The sequence below is a fragment of the Dendrobium catenatum genome, unplaced genomic scaffold (genome assembly GCF_001605985.2).
Source record: "Dendrobium catenatum unplaced genomic scaffold, ASM160598v2 fragScaff_scaffold_1284, whole genome shotgun sequence".
NCBI classification, from domain to species: domain Eukaryota; kingdom Viridiplantae; phylum Streptophyta; class Magnoliopsida; order Asparagales; family Orchidaceae; genus Dendrobium; species Dendrobium catenatum.
Genome location: NW_021319746.1, coordinates 2580673 through 2605649, shown reverse-complemented (window position 1 = coordinate 2605649; position 24977 = coordinate 2580673). Strand labels below are relative to the sequence as shown.

The 24977-nt window shown below is 40.3% G+C and overlaps 1 protein-coding gene across 1 annotated transcript in view; it reads right to left on the bottom strand.

Annotated features, from left to right (window-relative positions):
• The window catches only part of LOC110098383 (protein saal1), an 81575-nt gene that overhangs the window by 464 nt on the left and 56134 nt on the right, over positions 1 to 24977 (bottom strand). The window contains exons 6-9 of the mRNA XM_020825203.2: positions 8081 to 8229; positions 4781 to 4916; positions 420 to 504; positions 79 to 335 (exon numbers count right to left, since the gene is read on the bottom strand). Coding sequence (XP_020680862.2) covers positions 79 to 335; positions 420 to 504; positions 4781 to 4916; positions 8081 to 8229 — 627 coding nt within the window. The remainder of the gene's footprint in view (positions 1 to 78; positions 336 to 419; positions 505 to 4780; positions 4917 to 8080; positions 8230 to 24977) is intronic.

The window sequence follows — 24977 nt, the reverse complement described above, 5'->3', positions numbered from 1 at the left end:
AACTCAATAAAGTATTCAATTTTCTGACTAAAGTATCAGATGAACAGGATTTTTGTTTTAATCAGATGAACAGGATACGGTTCTGACTATTGCACCAGTGTTGGAACCATTCAAAGGGTTGGAATACTCCATATAATGACCATCCAAGTCATCCATAATGAGACTGGATTTCTCTGTAAATAATGACACAATATGGTGAAGGGATGAAATGCTGATCTCTCTCTCTTCAATTTGAACCAACAATGTCTCTAAGATGCACCAGAGAGCGTCACGGGCTTGCAGATCATCAGAAACAAAAGGGATGGTTTCAAGAAGGCCCTGTAAGAATTCAGGATCTAGGCATTCCAATAAGAAACTATTAGCTGCAGCTGGTTGATTTGAAGGTGGAAATCTATTGGAAGTCTAATGTGTTTCCTTACCTTGTGAAAGTTGCGATGCAATATGCTTCCCATCCAACAAGAGGTTTGCAATTATCACTACCGCGGAGACACAGGAGCTAGTGTACTAATCCAAATGTAAAATAAGTGTTATTCATAAAATAGATGCGAGAAGACATAAATTTAACTTTTATGGTAAGATATTATAATTGGAGGCTAGAACTCATACGATAATCCATTCTCAAATGCCATTTAATCACATTTTGCATTTTTTTAATAACGATAAGATATAGCAACAACGATAACAACAATAATAACATCAAACTTTTATCATGCTACATGGGGTCGGCCATATGAATCCCTCTCTCCATTTTGTCCTATTAAGAGTCAAATTCTCATTTAAATCTAATTAAAAAAAAGGTCATTTCTAATACTTTCTAATCAAATCTTTTTAGGTATATCTTCACCTTTCTTAACATAGGTCGAATCTAATACATCTACTCTTCTAAATGTGTCATTAGAAGGTAGATGTCTTATGTGACCAAACTCTCTAATCTTATCTGCCATTGGAGCTATTCCAATCTCTCACATATTAACTCATTTTGCATTCTGTCCCTAAGTCCCTACTGTAGGACTAAAAAGCTAGAATATTATAATAAGATGTTGAAAAAAACAGTCAAATCTTACTTGCCGCTTAAAGCATATGGTTCTAATAATGATGGCATATGTGATTTAGAAAGCCCTTGGGGGAGATGATACCTTGGCTGAATATTATTATCACCATGTTCTGTCATAGTTAGAATGCAGATTGGAAGCAGAAAGCTATTTGACATTCAGAAATATGAAAAATCCATTAGCATAGAGAGACAAGTACGAAAATTTAAAAATTTATGCACATAGTTATACATTTTGACAGCAGCAACCTTGTATTACATATCAAGTTGAGGATTGCAAGTAGCATATGAGCAACTGATTAAAACATGTATATACAACACGACGGCTTTTAGAGTTATCTAGCCATGCTTATGTTCACCCAACAAACGAATCATGCAGATTTAGTTGCTTTAAACGCCATGCAATTTACTTCAATAACTAGGTTGTCAAATAAATAAAACTTGGAAGATAAAAAAGGAATTTAGCTCGATAATACTACAAGCTTGCAAATCAAGGCCACTAAATTTTAATGTTTGATCAACCACAAATGATAAAAAACTTCTAAATTCCCTTTTTTTTTTTTGAGGTAATGGAAAATTAACATTAGATGATGCTAGTAATTAAAATTTCTTTCTGATGCAGGACTAAATGCGAAATAGGAAACTTGCACAAAATAGTTAAAGAACAATTTTGGATTTTCGTTATTAGCAACTAAAACAACAAAATAAAACTAATAAGTGGTTACTTCCGTTTAGGCTAAGCTATGCAAGAGACTAAGTGAAATCAAAACATTTAGGAAAATCAAAGCGTTGCATGCGGAGTAGTTTCCAACATAACCTTGGCCTAACAATGAGATCCAAAAGCAAAAAAGTAACAATCCTACGCTTACTAGTGGATGGCGATAAGTAGACACAATCTCTTGCTTGAACAATCTCTCTATGAAGTAAGTAGAATATGAAAGTACACGAGTCAAGGAAGAAGATCACCTTCTCGGAGAAACGTCTTGATTCACCACGTACCTTCCAATAGTTGATCTTCCAAAGGCTTGGTCAAATCGAATATCATGTGATCGACGGACTTTCTATGGATCTGTCAATGCATGGGCTCACATCGACGACTGGCAATTTGAGAAGATCCACGATGCCTTGGCCATCGTATGCGAAGCTGGAATCAAACTCCGGATCGGTCAAGCATCATAATCATGTGAGGAGAGAACACGAGAGAGAAGAAGTAGGAGGGAGGTGGAGGTGAGGAAGGAGGCCGGCGGTGTAGGGAGGTGGGGAAGGGCTAGGGTTTGGAGAGCTTAGGTTAAAAGAAGGTGATGTAAATCTAAGTTCAAAATCTGAAAATAAATTTAAATTTTGATTAAAAGTGGAGGGAATTAATTTGAATTTGGATTTTAAATTAATTACAATCAATGGCCTTAATTGAGCATTGATGGAGAGGGTCCAAGCAAGGGGGAGGCCGGCGGCATGTAGAGGGAGGGAGAGAGGGTTTTGTGGAGCAATTTAAATTCCCTTCCTAAATAATCTCTTTAATTTTGGAGGACAAAAATTCCGCCCAAATTAAATTTGAAAATAATCATGAATGAGAGTCAATACTTTCCTAAAATAACTCTCTAATTTAGGAAACTATTTGAATTTCAAATGATGAAAATAATTTCCCAAATTATTTAAACTCTTTAGGTAAGCATTAAGGAGGCATTAACTCCTCATTCATGGAGGCAAACAAGGGTGGCCAGCGGCGGGTTTGGCTTGAGTGGGGCAGGTGGAGGAGCCAATGTAGAAAAAGGGATTGGGTTGGTGGTTAGGTTGGGGGGGGGCTTGGGGAGATGGGATTATGGAATGAGGTCGGCGGTGGAGATGGTCGATGATGGTAGGAAGGAGAAGGGAGGAGAAAAGGGAGGAGGACCAAGAGGCACCGGTGGTGGCTGTTGGGTACGACGGGTGGCCTCTCCTAGGCTCCACCAAACTCTCAAACTTTCTCTCAAGCTCACCCAAGCTTCAAGAACACGAATGCAGGAAAAATTCTTCATAATCATTTATTAACCTCAAAAGAATAAGATGAAGGCTTTAAATAGCCTCTACAATGACTCAAAACACAAGAGTCTACATGACTCGATCCCTCAAGCAAGGGTAAATTCTTCATAATCATTCATTAACCTCAAAAGAACAAGATGAAGGCTTTAAATACCCTCTACAATGACTCAAAATAAAAGGACTCAAATACCCTCAAGGGGCTACATGACTCGATCCCTCAAGCAAGGGTAAAAAGGAAAATTGCTGAAATTAAAAGATACATCAATAAGTAGACAATAAAAAAAAAATCAAAAGTACATCGGATAAATTGTGGCCGTTGATCTACGGCCACGTCGACGGTAGACTTTCCAACTGATGTCCCCATCACTTTCCCTAGCCTAACTTTTTGGAATCAAGGTATAGGCCATGACTGAAACCTGCACAATCAGTATATTACAGATACTAGAGAGAAGCAAGAGCCACGAGTTCATAAATAATGTCAGTCGGTTTATGCCCTTCAGCTTAGGGCAAATTATTCTGTACAGACACCAGACACAAGCTTGCATCCGGATTGCTGCGCTTTTGATATATTTTGTAAAAGGTAGCTAATACACAATTTTAATTGCATATTAGCTGCCCTTTTACCGCTTATTTACAAAAATACAACAAAAACGTAGCAAAAGCACAACAAATATTTTACTCATTGAGTATTTGTTGCCCTTTTGCTGTGCTTTTGCTGCGCTTTTCAAATACTCAATAATTTATATGTGTGTCGTATGCATCAAATAATTTCTCTTTAATCTAGGAGAGTCAAATGATGCAAGTGGAAGAATTCTGGTTTACATGGCCACCCTCGGTTGCCAAAATGAGACATGTCCATTGCCATTATGTTTTTCTTCTTCCCCTCCGCGTGACGGTCTCCTGGGAAGGAGGCCTCGTGTTGGAATCACATGCTTAATGAATGAAGTTGATATCCGTTGAGAATGCTGTCACGACATTTTTCTTTTTATCCTCCTTTCCCTTACCCTCTCATTTCCTTATATTTTATTTGCACTACCGTCATGCATGATAACATAACTGTCCTAACGGCTCTCCATTGCCAAATTCTCAACCTTCCAATATTCCTCTACACACTTTTTTTAATTACATAAAATTCAATTAATTATTTTAACAATTAGGTAAAGATTAGAATAAAGAATATTTATGTTTCCTTAATCAATTCGTATATGTCAAAATCCATATAAACTATTTTAAATTTATAAACTTGATGTAGATGTTATCTTAAAACTCAATCATTCAAAATTAAGGATTTTGCTCAAAAATATATATTTATAAATAAATAAATAAATACATAAATAAAACATTAGCATGCAAATATGCATGGCCGCATAACCCATCAATAGTCGTAATCCTGTTTGGGCCAAAGTAAGCAACTGTGGCATACTTTGTAGCAGGAAACAAGTATGCCTGTCCACCCCCATTTTGCTGATAAATTCTTGACAATTACATTTATCCTTTGGCAGTTTCTTGAGCCAGTAATCACAGCGCATGTCAAGTATTGCCAGCCATGGAATGGCAGCAATGTTCCAGTTTAGTGGCAGATCTAGACTCGTAACTAATCTCTGGTTAAGTTTTGATCCTTGATTTGATATATGAAGTGGCTTGTAAGTGTTAAATCTGATTGCTAACTTGTTAAGATTGAAGATAATAAAAATTTCAAACAATGCTAACCTCATATTTCTCAGGTAGCTTGATGACACGGCAGACCAAATGACAGAGTTCCTCATTTGGAAAGATCGTTTCCAAACCACAGTCAATGTTAGAAAGTGCTTCAACTAAGCATAAAACTGGATCAAGAAAAGACGTCCTGCAAAAAAAAAAAACTAACAATAAGCATACAGATATTTACTTTTCCCTCATTCCAATTCAATTGATAAAATGCTGAAAATTATTCATGTTAGATTTAAATTTGATGTAAGAAATAGAATCGCCATCTAAATATTAACTGCAAGTTCCTTATTAGACATTTTACGCTTATATCAACCGTCCCAACTTCATAGGGCAAGCCTAAAGCATTAGTTAAGTCACCTTCTGATGAGGACATCAGCAGGAGATTTCGGCGCGTTTATCAGAGGAGACACCGGAGATCGACGGCTACGATCAGGAGCTTATATTTTTGATTCATTTATTTTATTTTATTTTCAGTTTTACTGTTTTACCCTTATGGGTGGTCATTTGATGTTGTAGCCTCAAGGGCATTTTAGTCTTTGTTTCTTTTCTTTTAGTGAGGCCTATATATAGGTCATTTCTATTGTATGTGGGGATGATGATTTGATGAATGAAATTCCAGTTTATTTTCTTAGAGATCTCTTAGTGAGTTCATGTGATTGGTGAAGCTTATGAGAGGTCATCGGAGTACCCAACAGCCCACCAGCGGGTGAGCTCTTGGTTTTTTCTATTTTATTGTATCCTACCTCTTCCATTCTTCCCCCATACCGCCGACATCCATTCCCCCCTCCCTCAAACATATAACCCCCACCCATTTCTCCCCATCACCCGTCTCCTCCTCCATCTTTCCTCCCACCAGCCAAATCCCACCACCACCGCCGGCCACCCTTCTTTTCACCACTTAATGGTAGTTTAATCACCATTAAGACCTACCTAATTTAGCTTACATGATTTTGGAAAGCCATCATTCAATTTGAAATTCAAATACTTTACCAAATTAGCCAAGCCAAATTAGAAAAGTTTTCAATCCAAATCTAATTTAATATTTAATTAAATAGGATTTCTTATTCCATTGCTTAAATGGGTTTAATGCATTAAGAGGCATTAATTTCTCTCCCCTTCTCCCTCCTCCCCTAAGCATGCCGCCGGCCCATCAATGGGTTTCCCCCATTTAATGCCCATTTAAGATTCAAGCCTTATTTGAATTTAAATTCAAATTCAAATCCAACTCCCTCCAAACCCACCCAATTAAAACAAAGCCCTCTCTCCCCTCTTTAATTGGCCGGCCTTCTTAAGCCGTCCCCTCTCTCTCTCTTTCTATTTCTACTTTGCCACCTAAGCACTAATTAATTCCCTCCCAAGTCCCCTTTATGGCCGACCACCCCTTTAATTAGCTTCCCTAATTGTGGCTTAAATCAAGGTTCCAATTAAAGCCCAATTACTCCCATATTTCCCTCTCTAATACTTACTTTCAAATTCAAATTTTGAAACTCCTTTAACCTCAAATTAAATTAGGGAAATCTGAAATTAATTTCAGATTTGTTCCCTCCCCACCTAGATTCCAACTAGGTTCTCTCACCGCTCTCCTCCAACTGACCAGCCCTCCTCTCCCTCTCTACATTTTCTCATGGACAATTATGCATGGTCAATCCGGATGTTGATCATAGATTCGTCTTTGATTCCCAAGGACCTGTGGACATTTTGAGATCGCTTTTCTGTGACGTCAATGTAGAGATCGACGCAACCGTTGAGGATTACGTGGATCATATACTATTTTCTCTATAAACCGCCATCGACGAATACTACCTTCCATCCAAGTGGCAACTCTTACACCTTCCACCGACTCCTCCAACTCCGACGAGCTTTCCTGTGGACAGTATTGTAAGCTCCCTCTTACTCGTGGTGATCACGTCAGTATTGCTAATATCTTTCTTCCGTTAACCGCAAGAGAGCTTGAGTGAGGGAAACTCAAGATGACTTTTCTACATATTAACCTACGGATTATTGTTAACGTGCATTTGTCATTACTCAGCATGTTTGTTATTGTTTTAAATTGTCTTGCCTAATGAGTTTGTAACACTGCCTAAACAACTTTGCAACTGAGATTTCATTAAATCATTAATTGTGACTCAGTAAATCTTTATATTGACTTGCTTATTCAATTGTCTTATTGTTTCTCCGTGCAATTCCGATTACGTTTCACATCACCTTCATTGTAATTTGGAGCACACAAAAACAAATAACTATAACAAAAACAACCTCTTGAGTGACTTAGGACATCCATTGCCCACAAGAAGTTCAAAAGCCTAATGCTGATCATGAGTTTGTACAAGATTATACAGTATGAAAAAAGTTAGATCGTACTATAAGAGCTAATCACAATTGCGCAGAAGGTATCCAATTTATCATCTCCTATGCGGAGGTAACTTGGATGCTAATATTAAGAGCAAATATCAGAAAATTTTTCATTCATTGAATGAACTGGATTGAAAATTTTATTCCTACTAGAAAATTATGCAGTTCATTAATGCACTGAATTCAAACATCCTTCTAAAATAGCATAATTAAAAGTAGGAGCACAATTACCAGGCAAACATTGACATTTAAAAGTAATGCAAAAAGAATAGCATAATAAAAAAATTTATTAAATGTACTCTCAATCTAGGAGCACATTTATAATTCAAATAAACAAAGAAAGCAATAATTGATTTTAGTGTGATATAGTTAAAATGTTAAATAATGAAAAATTGAATTCATAGTCAGATATTTTTCCTTCCCGACTTTGTTTTTTCTTCTAAAGATATAGTAAGATAAAACGTTTGCTTGTACTTATGTTTGTTCAACTAAAACAGAAGTCATTTTTTATTTGAATGGTTTGAAATGGCAGAATCATCAAGTATTTCTTCAGTAATTTTTACCAATAGGAAAAGTGCACAAATATATATATATATATATATATATATATATATATATATATATAATCATATGAACATAGTAATTGGCATAGTATAAGCTTATGAATGCATTCCCAGAGCCCTTATCCTAATGAACTAAGACATCAACAAGCACTGCAAAAATAAATTAAAATAATAAAAAGTAGGAAACTTAGAACCTTACAACTTGTATTTTCCACCAAATTAAATTATGGTGCAAGTCTATAATGAGATCTTGATCCACAAGGAAAAGAGTAGGAAAGTAACAAACAAACATAAAATCGAAAAGAGTAGGATAGGATCATGTTAAGAGCAACTCCAAAAGTGCAAAACACGAAATAAAGAAAGAAAAAGAGCAGTAATTAACTACCTGTTTGGCTTGTTTTCATCATCTACGTTGCTCATCTCACAGGATAATAAGTTAACTACAAGATTTAGCAAACCCAGCTTTATCCAGGGTTGAAGAAGAACGTTTGACACTTCTTCATTGTTAATCACAGTCAATAAAAAGTCAATACTCTGTATCCATTGTAATAAGAACTCATCAGTGGAACAGCACGCTAATTATGAAATAGTAACGACAAACTAATACAGAAACTTTTAGACAAAATAACAATCACAAACAGTTTTAATCAATATGACATTTATTGAAAACTTAAAATACAAGGAAAGATCGAATACTGGAGAAAATGTTTAGAGGACTTAGAAGCATAACAAAGAATTGACTAAAAGATATGTAATTTTAGTGGGTGTGATATTACAAATTATCAATCAATAACATAAGAAGATAAAGTGATAACTAAGTATGATAACTATAAGTACCATGGATCTAACATTAAAAATAAATGGAATACATATGAGGATATAATTTTTTGGAGTTAATGTTAGGTAATTAAAATAAATAAATTTCTAAAGAGCTTTATATGGTAAGAGAATATCATGAAGACTTAAAGATAAATTTCAAAAAAATTATAACTAACCCAACTATGTCAGTTGCTTTTGAGGACATGGACAGGTGGGTCACCAGTCTCAGTTTACAGTACGGGGAGTACCACTCGTTAGAGAGTTCTGTGGCACAGGTCGGCTGGGGCACCTGCGACGTTTTAGTGTCTGTCGCAGACACAGTTGAGCCAATTGGGCAGTCTAGCTTGCTTAGCCACCTTCAGCTACAGTCGTCGCCTTTAGAGTGGCCACTGAACTCGACACTTGGACAGGTTCATAGTCCAGTCAGCGGCTACGTTTGTTGGGCCCGCTACATTTTGCAGGCGCTCACTACAAATGGCAGGGATCTACGAGGTAGTGTACGCCTCGCTGTTTTACTACGGACGACTCTCTACTTCTTGGGCTCGCGGTTTGGTAGAGTTTTGGGACTTGGGCAGAGGTGCTTACTATGACACTCTTAGACTTACAGACAGTGTCCGGTCTATAAGTCTTTGGTTATCACTTTGAGGAGCGTCCCTCCAGACAAGCAATTGTTTCAACGAGTTCTCATAGTGGATGGTGATAGGAGGCAAACTGCTACTCCCAGATGTTTACCCTACAGTTTTAGAGCACTATCGATGAACCTTCGAACTTGTCGAGGCGTGCTAGGGCTTCCATGCATGCGGATGTCTGGATCTACAGTTTTCTCCATGAGAGGTACTTGTCTCCCATTATGGCGTTACTGCACGACCCGTTTGGCTTCAGTTTGCAGCATAGTGCTTCGCTGTCAGAGGAGACCGCCGAGCCTTCTTCAGCTGGTTACACTTCCCCAGGTTTGACAGAGATCGACGAGGGTCTACTTTTGACGGGTTTCTTGACTCTCTGACTCAGCACCTTCGTACTCCCACTCTGGATAGGCTCTTTGAGGTGCAGTATTTTGTTGGCAGCCAGCCAGTTGGCACAGGGACAGAAACTTGCTATAGCTTCTGCTGTTCTTGCCAGAGTGTACAGAGTTCTGCGGACCGTTTCTGAGGCCAGCTCTTTGGAGGTACGAGATTTAATTTTGCCGTGGTAGTACCTGTACGTTTGAGTTCACTTACACGCCAATGGTGCTTTTTCCTATATAGACTCAAGCTTACTTCTTGTAGAGAGGGTACCCTACATATTTACAGTTGTCTCAAGCGTCTTCCACCTTTGAGTCAGAGAGGATCCGCCTCTTCTTCTTCGCCCCACAGCTAGTTACAGACAGATTTTTCCTAGTTTACCAACCAGATGTTGTCAGTTTACCGCCTCACCATAGAGGTACTGTTGTTGTGGAAGGAATCGACCACAGAGGGAGGCGTATTTTACTGCAGAGGAGACGAAGTTTGACAGTTGCTGAGTACTTCATCAGCATGCGCCTAGGCTGATTGTGTTATAGGGCAGGTGCTATAGTGACTTTAGAGGGTTACCAACCCAGCAGGGTGACAAGGAAATTTGGATTCTCTCAGACCACAACTTACGACGGATGACCACTTGTCCCCGGGGTTCCAAACACACGACGCATGGACACAGTTCCACTAAAGACCCGCCTATACGCTGCACATCTTACTTGGTTACACTGCTGAGGCTCGGGACAAGTTCTAGTTTTCTTTTGGCTGAGCCGTCTTCTCACGCAAGTGTTAGTTACACACAATTGTCTTGGGAACGATAGTCTTTTAGACCTGCCTTGGAGAACGGTGCGATGAGGAACTAGCGCCGAGTACGAGAGCTTGAGTTACCGAGGGGATAGAGGTCCCATCGGGGTCTTCCAGAGACTGTAGGTAGCAGAGGTACTTTTCTACCATTCTCCTCTTTTCTTTATGGTTAGCATTTAATTTGACAGACATAAAATAATTAAATATCTATCAAATTAAATGCTAACAAGAAAGAGAAGAGGAGAAGGGTAGAAAAGTACCTCTGCTACCTGCAGTCTCTGGAAGACTCGAAGGGACCTCTATCCCTTCGGTAACCCGAGCTCCCGTACTCGGCGCTCATACATCATCGCACCGTGCTCCAAAGCAGGTCCAAAAGACTGTCGTACCCAAGACAGCTGTGTGTAACTAACGCTCGTGTGAGCAGACGACTGAGCAAAAAGAAAACTGGAACCTGTCCCGATCCTCAACAAGTGTAACCAAGTAAGAGCTGCAGCGTAGAGGCGGGTCTCTAGTGGAACTGTGTCCATGCGTCGTGTGTTTGGAGCCCCGAGGACAAGTGGTCGTCCGTCGAAAGTTGTGGCCTAAGAGAGTCCAAATTTTCCAGCCATCCTACTAGGCTGGTAACCCTCCAAAGTCACTACAGCACCTGCCTGTAACACAACCAGCCTGGACGCATGCTAATGAAGTACTCAGCAATTGTCAAACTCTGTCTCCTCTGCGGTAAAGTACGGCTCCCTCTGTGGTCAATCCCGTCCACAACAACAGTACCGCTCTCATAAGGCCGTAAACTGACAACATCTAGCTGGGGAACTAGGAAAAACCAGCCTGTAACTAGCTGGCGGACGAAAAAGAAGAGGCGGATCCTCTCTGACTCAAAGGTGGAAGACGCCTGAGACAACTGTAAAACCATAGGGTACCCTCTCTACAAGTAAGCTGGAATCTTTATACAGGAAAAGACACACTGGACGTGTAAGTGAACCCAGGTGTACAAGCACTACCACGACAAAATTGAATCTCGTACCTCTAAAGAGCTGGCCTAAAAAACGGTCTGCATAACTCTGTACACTCTTGCAAGAACAGCAGAAGCTAGAGCAAGTCTATGTCCCTGTGCCAACTGGCTGGCTGCCAACAAAACACTGCACCTCAAAGAGCCTGTCCGAAGTGGGAGTTTGAAGGTGCTGAGCCAAAGAGCCAAGAAACCCGTCAAAAGTAGACCCTCATCGATCCCTGCAAAACCTGGGTAAGTGTAACTAGATGAAGAAGAAGGCTCGGCGTCCTCTGACAGCGGAGCACCGCGCTGCAAACTGAAGCCAAATAGATCGTGCAGTGACACCGTAACGAGAGACAAGTACCTCTCTTGGAGAACTGTGGATCCAGACATCCACAGGCATGGAAGCCCTACCACGCCTCGACAAGTCTGAAGCTCTGAAGGTCCGTTGGTAGTGCTCTAAAACTGTAGGGTAAACGTCTGAGAGTAGCTCTTCCTCTCCTATCACCATCCGCTAAGGGAAATTGTTGAAACAACTGCTCGTCTGAAGGGACGCTCCTCAAAGCGGTAACCAAAGACTGGTAGACGGGACACTATTTGTAAGCTTGAGAGTGTCACAGTAAGCTTCTCTACCACGACCTAACACGTAACTCTGCCCGAGTCCCAAAACTCTATCAAACCGCGAGCCTAAGAAGTAGGGAGGCGTCTGTAGTCAAACAGCGAGGCATACACTGCCTCGTAGATCACTGCCTCTTATAGTGTACCCCTGTGCACTTGCAAAACATAGCGGACCCAACAAACGTAGCCGCTGGCTGGACTCTGAACCTGTCCAAGTGTCGAGTCCCATGTTCACTCTAAAGGTGACGACGGTAGCTGACGATGGCTAAGCAAGCTAAATTGCCCAACTGTCTCAACTTTGTCTATGATAGGCACTAAAACGTCATAGGTGCCCCAGCCGACCTGTGCCACAAAACTCTTTAATGGGTGGTACTCCCCGTACTGTAACCTGAGACTGGTGACCCACCTGTCCGGGTCCTCAAAAGAAATAGAATCTTTAGAGAGCTCTGAAAATAAGGGGGAACTGGCAAAGAAACTGTGGAAGAGGTCCCGCCCCTGCAGCATGTCCTGGTGTTGCTCTAGTCTATCCCGAATATCAACACTACCCTGGGGGTCCTGTCTGTCAATAGCCTCCTAAATAGCAGCCTCGCTAGGCTCGCATGGAGGCAGGTCATCGGATCTCTGCCAGCAGAACATTCCCTGCACAGGAAAAACAAGCAAAATGTGTCAAAAAATAGTAATAATGACAAAAAAATGCTGAAAAAGGGGACTAACGAAAACTGTCAACCGACTCACAATAAACATGATACTTTCTAGACGCATATCACATTTGTTTAGGGGCATTTGTTGACCCCTATCACTCAAACTACATGTGAAAAAGACGAGAATGATGAATCGAGCAACGCGTGGGTTGATATGATGCGCTACTTGAAGGGTCAAATATGATTTCCAAACAAACTACGTCATTGTGTCCGGAAAGTCGTCGACATTAAGAGTATAGTTCTTATTTAATCAATCTGGATCATCCGGAATGGTGGCATGGATCCAAATGCGATGGCACATTTATTAAGAAAAATTAGCTTTGACACTATCCAAATGACATCTGATTGTGATATGGACTTCGTCACTGTGTCCGGAGCGTTACCAACCTCTAAAAAGTAGATTTTGTTTATTCAATTTGAAGCATCCGGATTAGTGGCATGTATCTCGAAGCAATCCCAATATAATGTAAGGACGCGCATATCGAGAACATTAGCCTCTACGGAGATAGCATGATGTCCGATGATGAAATGGATTGCGCCGCTGCGTCCAGAACATCATCAACATCCAAAATATGTATTTTATAAATTCAATTGGTATCAACTGGGATGGTGGCATGCAAATTAAGGTAATCCCAATGTAATACAAGGATGCACATATCGAGGAAATTAGCTTCTACAAAGATGACATGATGTCCGAAATGGATTGTGCCGCTGTATCCGAAACATCATCAACATGCATTTTATAAATTCAATTGGTATCAACTGGGATGGTGGCATGCAAATTAAGGCAATCCCAATGTAATATAAGGGTGCGCATATCGAGAAAATTAGCCTCTACGAAGACAGCATGATGTCCTATCAAGAAACGAACTGCGCCGCTTCGTCCAGAACATCATCAACATTCGAAAAATGTATTTTATTTAATCAATTTGGATCGTTTGTGGTGGTTGCACAAATCCCGAGATTTGAATACGACAACACATATTTCGATGAAAATTAGGCCTTGGCGTCGCTCAAACAATGTCTGATTGTGAAACAGACTACGTCGTTGCGACCGAGACATCGTTAATACCCTAAATACACTATCAATTTGTCTAATTTTGATATTCGACAAATTTGACACGTTAAACGAAGAGAAATTACATAAATCGATAAAGCATGTAATTTGAGGCAACTTGGACTGCTTGACACAAATCCTATTTTAAATAGAGGGATGATGATGACATAGTACATATTTTAACTTTTTTTAATTTATTAAAATTAAGATAAAATATATATGAAAAATCAAAATAATACATTAATGACAAATCTCGTTTTGTCGAATATTTGCTATAATCTCCCGATTATCCGCTGAGTTTAGCATCTAAATCCCATAATTTCTGCTTGAGCAAAACCTCGGAAGTAGATTGCCTCGTTTGAATACAACTTTACGATGTTAAAACGAAGCAAAGGAGGAGCTTTGGGGCGTCTTTTTTTTTCTCGTCAAATGAGTTTTAAAAAGAAAACTTCCTCATCTGCCTTCCAATCAAGCTCTTTACACTTCCGTCGCCACCTCCTCAACCCATGACACCGATTACGAACTCCTCTGTCTGTCCAAAGCTCCTCGCCAACCTTTGCTTCCTCCGACCTTCGAGTCCTCTCCACGCCAAAACACTCAAAGACTTCTACTTGCCTGAACCGACCACAAGCCTGCCAGCTTCCCACTGCTTAAGTTCCACCCGATCTCTCCCTTTCAAGCCATTTTCTGTACTGAACCAGCCCACTCTTTCAAACTCTGTTGAGGAATCCAAAATCGCAAATCTGAGTGGCCTTGCCCTTTTGACTGCACAAGGAACCCAGCTTCTAGTTGAAGCTCTCAAGCCACCCTTCTTGACCTTCTTCCCTGCCTCCACAATCGCAGAACTGAAGCTTAAACTCTAGACTTCAACTCAACAGTCCAAGCCAGATTTTGTCAAGTTTCGCGATTAAAGTCTGTTGTTCGATCCTTTCTCCCCGTTAGAGTTTTCTGTTTGCTTCGATTGGAGGCACAAGCAAACCATACTCCACCAAATTACTTACATGTTAAGCTTATAGGGCGTTTTCACGCCTACCCTCTATACCACAGTTCACAGGTTATATCATTTATAGGTATAAAAAAAACAAACAATAGTGGCTTGACATCCTTTGGTTCCCTTTTCCCTTTTAGATCCGTTTTCTTTTTTTTATATATCTTTATTAGTACTCTGGTGACAAAAATGGTCAAAGGAATAATAAAGGGGAAAGCAAGAGAATATCTCTCAAAGAAGGATAAGGTTTTATGAAAAAGCCACAAAAGCATGAAACTTTTACATTGGAGTTTAAACTCTCATAAAGTTGCTTAAGAGGTATTTTAAGCTAAGTCGTCGATTATCATGAGTATAGTTGGACTTTCAAAAAATTACATGCCAGCTTCTTTTTCACGTGGAGAGCTTTAATAGTTCCACTTACTGTTGTTGCACATGGGAATTCTCTGTTCATGTTAAGCTATGTCCAAAACAGTATTTTTTTTAAATGCATTATTGTATTACAAGATAATTTCGAAATATATGACGTAAATATGCTAGTAGGTACATGTGAAGCACATAATAAATTTTAAACACATGTTTATCCCTATGTATAATACTTCTTCAGGTATCGACCGTTAATCTGTGGCATGGGCCTCTGACCGTCCAAGTTGATTAATTGATAAGCTCCTCCTAGGTACACCTTCTCAATAAAGAATGGGCCTTCCCAATTGGACATAAAATTTTCACCAATTTTTCGATGTGGGATGATTGACCTTCTCAGCACTATGACCAATTCTCCTTCTTGAAATGATCGATGACGTACCATTCGATCAAAGTACTTTGTCATCCTCGCCCCATAGATTTCCAAATTCTGTTAAGCTTGTAGTCTGATTTTATCAAGCGCGTCGAGTTCTTCCATTCTCAATCGAACGTTTTGCTCCTGAGTCAGATCGTACTGAATAGCTACACGGAGTGATGACAGCTCAATTTCCAATGGAAATGCAGTTTCAACCCCGAACACCAGTAAGGAGTGGCATTGGTCGGCATCTTCTAAGTAGTATGATACGCCCATAGTGCCTCTGCCATTTTTGTGTGCCACTCCCTTTTATTCTTGGTGAAGATCTTCAACAGTTTAACCAGCGTCTTGTTAAAGGTCTCCGCCAAACCATTAGCCCTTAGATTGTATATAAATAAGTATCGCTAATCGATCTTCTGTCGCTCGACAAACTTATAGATTTTAGTACTCTTGAATGTTGTGCGGTTGTCTGAGATCACACGGTGCAGTACACCAAATATGTAGACGATGTTGTGGGTGAAGAAGTTAATCACGTGCTCAGACGTGACTTCTTTGAAGGAAGCCGCTTCTGCCCACTTAGAAAAATAGTCTGATGCTGCCAGTATAAAGCGTTGTCGACCGACGATGGTGGATCTATCGGACCAATTATATATCTGCCCCAACATTGAAACAACCAAGATGCTACTGTCGGGTGTACTGGATTTGACGATTGATGAAAAACATCACCGTGAATCTGACACTCATAACACCTTCTAGCGTGGTCAATGCAATCTGTCACCATTGTTGGCCAATAGTAACACATCCTCTTGATTTTAGCGGCTATTTTGGGACCTGACTGATGTGCACCACAAAATTGTTTGTGGACTTCTATTCAGCGAATGACAGGATCCCCTAGAGGATTCTCTAAGGTGTCGACCGTCGGGAGTGACGTCATCGTAGGTGTTCTTTGGGACCCATCTTTGACATTGTTTGTAGGCGGGTGTGAATTTCCGGGAAGCTACACCATATGTCACACCCAGATTTATTTCTCTTTCTGAAGCTTCAACATCCACACTTGTTTACCATTCCGCTAGGCCCTTTCGGTGGCAGATCCTTGGACATGTGTTCCAAGTGTCACGCCTCGATATGCTTCCTGCGGAGCTTGTCATCGGTATCTTCTTTGTTCAGCTATCACAACAGATGATAGCCTTTCCCCCATAGGCGTTCTCCTAGCTTTAATAATTAGTGGCCTCTGAAATTTCTTCTTCATCAGTCCCCTCTCCTTGACTGTCTTCAGCACTCGATGTACTCGGGCTGACAGTCGTTCAGGTTCTCTTGTCTTCTAAGGGGTCGGTGCTTCTGGTCGACACTCCCAGAATGATTGTTTGAGTTTACCATAAGAGCTATTTCTTTTCACTCACTTCAGATTAGTAAACCTTTTTTGCGTGGGGATATCAGTCTCTGGCTCTTGTGCCAGCAAATTTGATGGGTGCACACGCACCAGTTGCTGCTGAGCTCGGAGCTCGGCATTCAGCTTTCTCCTCTGCCTCCTCCTTAACTTTCCTCCATATGAGGAGGCTTCAACATTATTCTTCCCGGGTGCAGGCATCCCGACTGGCAGAGATGTGGTGTTTGCAGTCACCACGGAAATCCTTCCTCCAGCTACAACCCTCTTGATGGCCGGGGCTTCTAGCCGTGACAGTCGTTCAAACACAGAAATCCTTCAATGAGGATTTACAGCAGCAGGTCCTTGTGCCAGCAAATGCACAGGACCGATAGGAGCTTCAACGGTATTAAGTCTTCTTTCAGACCTCTCAACACCCGCCATTCGCAGGAATGGCGGCACTCCTTGCAGCAATTGCCGAAAGTCAAAACTACTGAATTATATGGTAGCTCCGATATTTCTAGTGTTGATTAGAGCATTTGCCAACTGAATGCTGGCTCCACTACCTAGCTGAAAAGTAAAATCAGTGTTCTGTAGATCTATCTGCACAATTGAAAGGCAAGAGTTAGTAATCAGAATTTGATATACCACCCCACACTTTCAAAATGCAGAGACATGCACAAAAAAAAAAGATAAAAGCATATAACCATTAGCAAGCAATAAAAATAACATAAATTTAAAGCTCTGCTAAATATGTTATCTCAATGAATATATGAATGATCATTTTAGAAAATTTTAAAATTTTGATCTGTTAAATGATCATTTTGAAAGATTCCATATTTTAAATGCGGATTGACATGGCTGCTACTATATCACTGAGGTGATTAGCCAAAGATGGTTAAGAGAAACCAATCCCGAGCGGAGACATCAGAAATCTGTGGGCTCAAAAAATTCAGCCCCGGCCCCGGCCTTCGCCCATTGTGTTTTTCTTCTTTTCGGGGGGGCTCCCCGCTTCTCTTTTCTTCGGCGACGGAGTTTTAACGAATATGTTCCGGGGTAAATTTTGGAAGGCAGCTGGGTTTGTAGATAAGACACTACCCAGAGATTTCGCCCTCATTTGTTGAGGACTTTATGATCTGAGTTCTGGTTTCCTATAGGCGCAAGCCCCTATAGTTAATTACCCCTCCCGGTCACGAGAGAGAACTTTCGATTAAAGCTAATTGTCAATCAGATACGTAGAGATACATAGTATTTGGCATATAGTAGCAGTATGAGTTTAGAACTTGATAATTTAAAAAGTTTGATATTTAAAATTAGAAATTTCACAATCTCACACTTAAAGCGGATGGTGGGGAATGGATGATGGACCCAATCAAGATCCCATGGTTCCGTCGTCTCAGGCCATCATGGTCCCTAGTCTATTTAGTCAAAGGAGGTAGTCGACCCAACCAAACAGAGGATCCTTGTCGACAGCCATGGGTTGCTTCGTCCAAGGGAACCTTGTAGACCTGAGATGAATGTTTATCTAAGGGGACAAATTTGAATCCACCTTAGCTAATAGAGGGCTTTGTGCCCTATCGATCATATCCTATTGATTCATATCTCAAGGATTTGATGCCAATAAGGAATGCATTGACTTTGGACATAACCGGTATTTCGTGGTGTCATTTAGCGGCAAAACCACTCGGTTCAGAGGGCCCCGAATCATAACCATTTATCATGCGGTGTCATTTGGCGGCAAAGTTGCCGGTCAGAGTACACGTACTACGTCCTTATTGGCAGGATATTGTTTGATAATGGATCTTAGTGATATTTTCGACTAGGCATTTAACTCTATATGAGCAGAAGTTATATTCGAATTTGTCCACCTCGGCAAACTATTGCGGATGATGGATGAATTTTGCTTTAAGTGTTTAATGGATGGATTTCAATTTTAAATATTTTTTGAATTTTTGGGATTTTGGGAATTTCTATGAAGTTTTGGAATTCTGATGAACATTTAGGTGGAATTTGAAAGTATTTAAAGTCAACTCCTCTGGTTGAGATTTGCATTCAAAGCGGCCATCATAGGGATGTTTGGAGGCATTTTTATTTATGGACTGAACCTTGTCGACTCTATCGAATTGTTGATAGAAGATCTAGTTCGTTATAGGCTTTATGCCATTATTATTGAATTCTCATTGTTATAGGTTTTGAAGGCCTAATATTAATGTAGTAAAATAAATACATCGGTCACCACCGCCGTATATTTATTTAATGATTTGAACCTTGTCGACTCCTATTGATTTGTATGGAAGGATCGTATTCGAACTTGAATTCACTTATTGACCCACAGTTTAACCAGCGTCTTGTTAAAGGTCTCCGCCAAACCATTAGCCCTTGGATTGTATATAGATGAGTATCGCTAATTGATCTTCTGTCGCTTGACAAACTTATAGATTTTAGTACTCATGAATGTTGTGCGGTTGTCTGAGATCACACGGCGCGGTACACCAAATCTGCAGACGAAGTTGTGGGTGAAGAAGTTAATCACGTGCTCAGACGTGACTTCTTTGAAGGGAGCCGCTTCTGCCCACTTAGAAAAATAGTCTGTTGCTGTCAGTATAAAGCGTTCTCGGCCGACGATGGTGGATCTATCGGACCATTTATATATGTGCCCCAACATTGAAACGGCCAAGATGCTACTGTCGGGTGTACTGGATTTGGCAGTTGATGAATAACATCACCGTGAATCTGACACTCATAACACCTTCTAGCGTGGTCAATGCAATCTGTCACCATTGTTGGCCAATAGTAACACATCCTCTTGATTTTAGCAGCTATTTTGAGACCTGACTGATGTACACCACAAAATTTTTTGTGGACTTCTATTACTACTTTATCAACTTCCTTAGTCTCTAGGCACATTAGCCACATCTGATCAAAAAGCCAGTCGATACAACGTATCATTGACAAATGCATCGCAGCGTCATTTTTTGGATTTGTGCGACCATAAATTTTTCTACTGCGAGTTTGTTTTCTTTGAAGTAAACAATAAATGGATGTCTCAAATCATTTTCGACTTCAATGTCTAAACAATGCAACCATGATTTTGAAGCTTGACTAACTTTACGTCTCTTGGCAACATGATATTCTTTTGGATAAATTTCAATAATGATCTGATGGAGAGGTTGTGGGTCAACTGGGATTTCATCATGCTGGCTTGAATATGAAATTTCCTCTGCCTTCAGGAATAGTAACAGAGCGGGCTCCAAGACTCGACGGTTATAAATTCCTATAAATATAAGCCTCTCCTCGTTGGTATTCGCCATTTGTTTTTGCCAATTTGGCCAAGCAATCTGCTTTGGCATTTTGTCCTTGGGGAATCCGAACTATTTTAACAATTGACACCTGTCTTAGGAGCTCAAGGGTCCGCTGGTGGTAATGGACCAACTCAAGCTTGCAAATCTTATAAATGCCCAAGACATGATTTATCACAAGTTGAGAGTCGCCGAAGATTTGAATATTTTGAATTTTAATGTCGATCGCAATCTCCAACCCTACTATTAGAGCTTCATATTCGGCTTCATTGTTGGTCCGAGGCTCAGTCAAACTGAATGAAAATCTCATTATACCTCCTTCAGGCGGTATGCGAACAAGACCGATGCCGGCTCGGGCTCTTGCAATATTTTGAGGTTAGGCAGGTTTAATCGACGATGCCCCATGAAAGTACATCTCTGATCTCCCAGAATGGTATATTCTCCTTTTCCTCGACCTGCATGATTTGTTCATCAGGTAGATCATCATTAAACGACGAGTCTACCGGGATAGGATGTGTGGCAAGAAAATTTGTCAATGCTTGCCATTTAACCGCCTTTTGTGGAATATACGTGATATCAAACTGCAGTAGTAGTACCGCACACCTGGCTAGACGATCTGTCAACGCTGGTTTTGTTATCAAGAACTTCAGTGAATCAATCTTTGATGTCAACATAATTTTATGCGAGAGCATATAATGACGGAGTTTCTGAACTGCAAAAATCAACGCTAGGCAATGCTTCTCAATTGGAGAATAGCAAATTTAAGCTCTAATTAACCTCCAACTGATGTAGTATAGTGCATTCTCTTGGCCTTCTTCATTGTGTTGGGTCAATAATGCTCCGAGGGACTCTTTTAGTGCTGTCGTGTACAATATAAGAGGCTTCCCCGAAATTGACGCTGCGAGAATGAGCGGGTTTAACATGTACTTCTTTATACTGTCAAAAGCTTCTTGACACTTATTGTCCCATTTGAAACAGACATCTTTTTTCATCAGCTTTGAAAATGGCTAGCACCTACCTGACAGATTTGATATGAATCGGCGAATGAAAGCTAATTTTTCTTGCAAGGAGCGAAGTTGTTGGAGATTTCTAGGAGGCGACATCTCCATCTTTGATTTTATTGGGGTCGATCTTAATTCCTTGGTGACGAACAACATACCCCAAGAATTTACCATAATTTACTAGAGGAGATCCCAAAAGCACATTTGAGAGGGTTCATCTTCAGATCAAACTTTTTAATTCTCTCAAACACGATTCTCAGATCACTTAGATTGTCTTTCAAATCCATGCTCTTGACAACAAGGTCCACATAGCACTCGACCTTTTGATGTATTAGCTCATCAAATATATGCGTCATTGCCCGCTGAAAGGTGGCACCATCATTCTTCAGGCCGAAGTGCATGACCGTGTAGTAGAAAATACAGATGGGTGTTCTGAATGATGTATACTTTTCATCCTCAGGCGCCATCTTGATTTGATTGTAACCCAACGATCCATCCATAAATGAGAACATGTCGTAGTTGGATGTGTTGTCAACTAGAAATTCTGATACCGGGAGCGAAAAATCATCTTTTGGGCACGCCTTGTTGAGGTCCTGAAAATCAATACAAATATGAATCTGACCATTCTTCTTCTTCATCGGGACAATATTGGCGATCCAGTGGGCATATTTTTATTCGCGGATAAAGCCCGCTTCTATGAGCTTCTTGGTTTCGGCAATCACCTGATCTTCAATCTCTAATCTCATTCTCCTTGGAGCTTGATTGGCAGACACCGTCTCATGCTTGATGGTCAACCTTTGAACTGTCACATCAGGGGATAAGCCGGGCATCTCAGCATATGTCCAAGCAAAACAATCACTGAATTAACAAAAAAGCTCTTTAATTTCTTCCACTTGATCTTCTGGTAGTAGGGAGCTAATGAAGGTCGGGCGAGGTTCCTCCTCAGTCCCCTAATTGATTTTCTTTAGCTCATCCATAATGGCAGCCTCTCCACCATCCTCAAGCTCTTTAAGTGCAGGCTCGACTTCTACGGGTTGATCCTCATAATTATCAGCTTCATAAATCTCTTCAACACCATCATCACCATATTCAATTTCCTTGTATGTAATGGCACGACACGTCTCTCCTTGGGAATATCTTCTTACGACAAATCCGAGACATCTTCTAGAGAGAATATCCTTTCTTCGCAATGTATGTGAATTTCTCTGATACCAAAACTTTAAGCAAAGGTGAAGTTGTTGCATAGGGGTGTGAATTCCGACTTGCTTTTGCAACATCTTTATGTAAGTTTCCAATAGTGAATATGAGCATTCTTGTAGGCTTTAGCTCCCTATGTTCGATGGGCCTATAGAGCCCTTCTCAATTCTCTTCATCTTCGCGCTCTCCAGATTTGTAGAACAGGGTTCCCGGTCCGCCCATATTTCTTTGAGGAGACACATAGAATATTACGAATTCCTCAACATTATGCACTTCTCGATGGATGATTTTTCTGAAATGTTGCAGGGGAATACGCGTGACTACACATCCATTATCTGAAATTGAGAGATAATCTATTCTCTTTGAAAGTACATATTGCACATTATTCATGTAGTTATCGTCTGAATATTTTGCCTTCTTTTTCCCCCTAGCTATTGATTGACATATTTCCTGAGATTTAGCAGGGATGATGTCATATTCATCTGTGTCACTCTCTAGATGATGCACATATTTTCTTGATTTAGGAGTGATCGCTGTTTTGAAAGAGTCGGCGTTGCCTTCTTTCTTCTCGTCTGCTTCTTCTCATCATCTTATTTGGGACGCCTTACAGCCTTTGGGTTTGTGGCCTTAGTCTCGAGAGAACTTGACGGCTTTGATTTTTTAGGGATGAAGTATCTGACATATTCATAGATTTTTACCTCATGAACCGCAAAGAGTTGAATATCACTGGAGATTCTGAACTCCTCTCCATCTCTTATGTACTTCATACATTGATGTAATGTTGACGGGACAATGCCGTAATCATGTAACCATGGGCGACCCAGAAGCGCCTTAAAGGAGGTGTTCGCGTCAATCACATGAAATTTCTCCTCGATATGGAGTTCCCCAAATACTAGGGAGAGCATGAATGATACAAGGGTCTTTTGCCGCTTCTCATTGAAGCCGTGCACCATCAATTTATCTTGCCCGAGGTGCTGCATATCGAGAAAAAATGATCTTAGTGCTTTTAAGCTTATAAGTTTGATGGATGGATTTTACTTTAAGTGTTTAATGGATGGATTTTAATTTTAAATATTTTTTGAATTTTTGGGATTTTGGGAATTTCTATGAAGTTTTGGAGTTCTGATGAGCATTTAGGTGGCATTTGAAAGTATTTGGAGTCAACCCCTCTGGTTGAGATTTGCATTAAACGCGGCCATCATAGGGGTGTTTGGAGGCATTTTTATTTATGGACTGAACCTTGTCGACTCTATCGAATTGTTGATATAAGATCTAGTTCGTTATAGGCTTTGTGCCTTTATTAGTGAATTCTCATTGTTATAGGTCTTGAATGCCTAATATTAATGTAGTAAAATAAAAACACCGGTGGTGACCACCGTATATTTATTTAATGATTCGAACCCTGTCGACTCCTATTGATCCGTATGGAAGGATCGTATTCGAACTTGAATTCACTTATTGACCCACGCAGCATCCCTAGACGTCACATGTATCCCCACAACATGCTCGCCGGGGTCCATGCGGGTGTTTGGGAGTATTTTATAATTATTTATTGAACATTATTGACTCCTTTTTACATGTTTAGAAGGATCGGGTTCAAATTTATTGACCCGCGCAATATCCCTAGACGTTACGTGTGTACCAATAACATGTTATCGGGGCCCATGCGGATTTTATGATTGCACTTGCTCCCTTGCATACCTATGTGTATACAAACTACGGTGCATGTGCAGGGGTATTTTGGAAATATTTGATGCTGCTCAGTTGTGTGAGAGACCCTCATTTAAATGCAGTATTCTATTTGGAAGCTTGTACATGCCTTTTCTCTACTTGCATATAAGTTGCAGATTTGGTGGCGTGTTGTAGTAGCTTATGGACGCCTTCTGTCTGCTTGTATGAGTGTTGTAAATCCAGTGGCGTATTATAGTACTGGTTATCAACCCATTGTATACATATAGATTGTCGTGCACTACTTGCTACTTTATGCAGATGGATTATAGTGCACTAACGAATCTCCTGCTATTGGTTGTAGAGGCTTGCATTTATTATATGTCATTCTCCTTTGCTCGTAGATGGCATATTGCATACACGAGAGGCTTCTTACGACGGCTTGTAGGATTTCTGGATTTGTCCGAAGGTGGTATATTGAGTATGTGACTGATCATTTGCAGCAGTCCATAGGCGCTTGCATTTACTACATGCCACTTGCTTTTGGTTGTAAAAGGGATCGATGTACTTGCTTGCCATTAAGTGGTCATCAATCACAAGGGCGTTATAACATGTGATGCTCGTCGCTAGTCACCAATTATACATATGCCATTGCGCATATATAAACCCTTCATCATTGCCAACAGGTATCCGCATTCATTTACACGTTATTTTTGTTTGCTTGCGAAGGACCCCCTATCCTTATAATATATTTATTATTGTTGCTTGCAGGAAAGTAATATATCTGTTGGCATGCCTACATTATTCATTGCTTGAGCTGCATTTGTCATCCATCTTTTCACATATTTTGATTGATAAATTATTGCCTTTGTCATTGGTTTCTTTATTGCATTGATTGAAAGAATCTTTTATATTTGCTTGTGCCCATTTCAGTGTTTGTAGGGGCTATCGTATGCATTCCCACGACAATTAGTATTGATTGTATGAAGACTTGTATGTATACTTCATCTGCAAA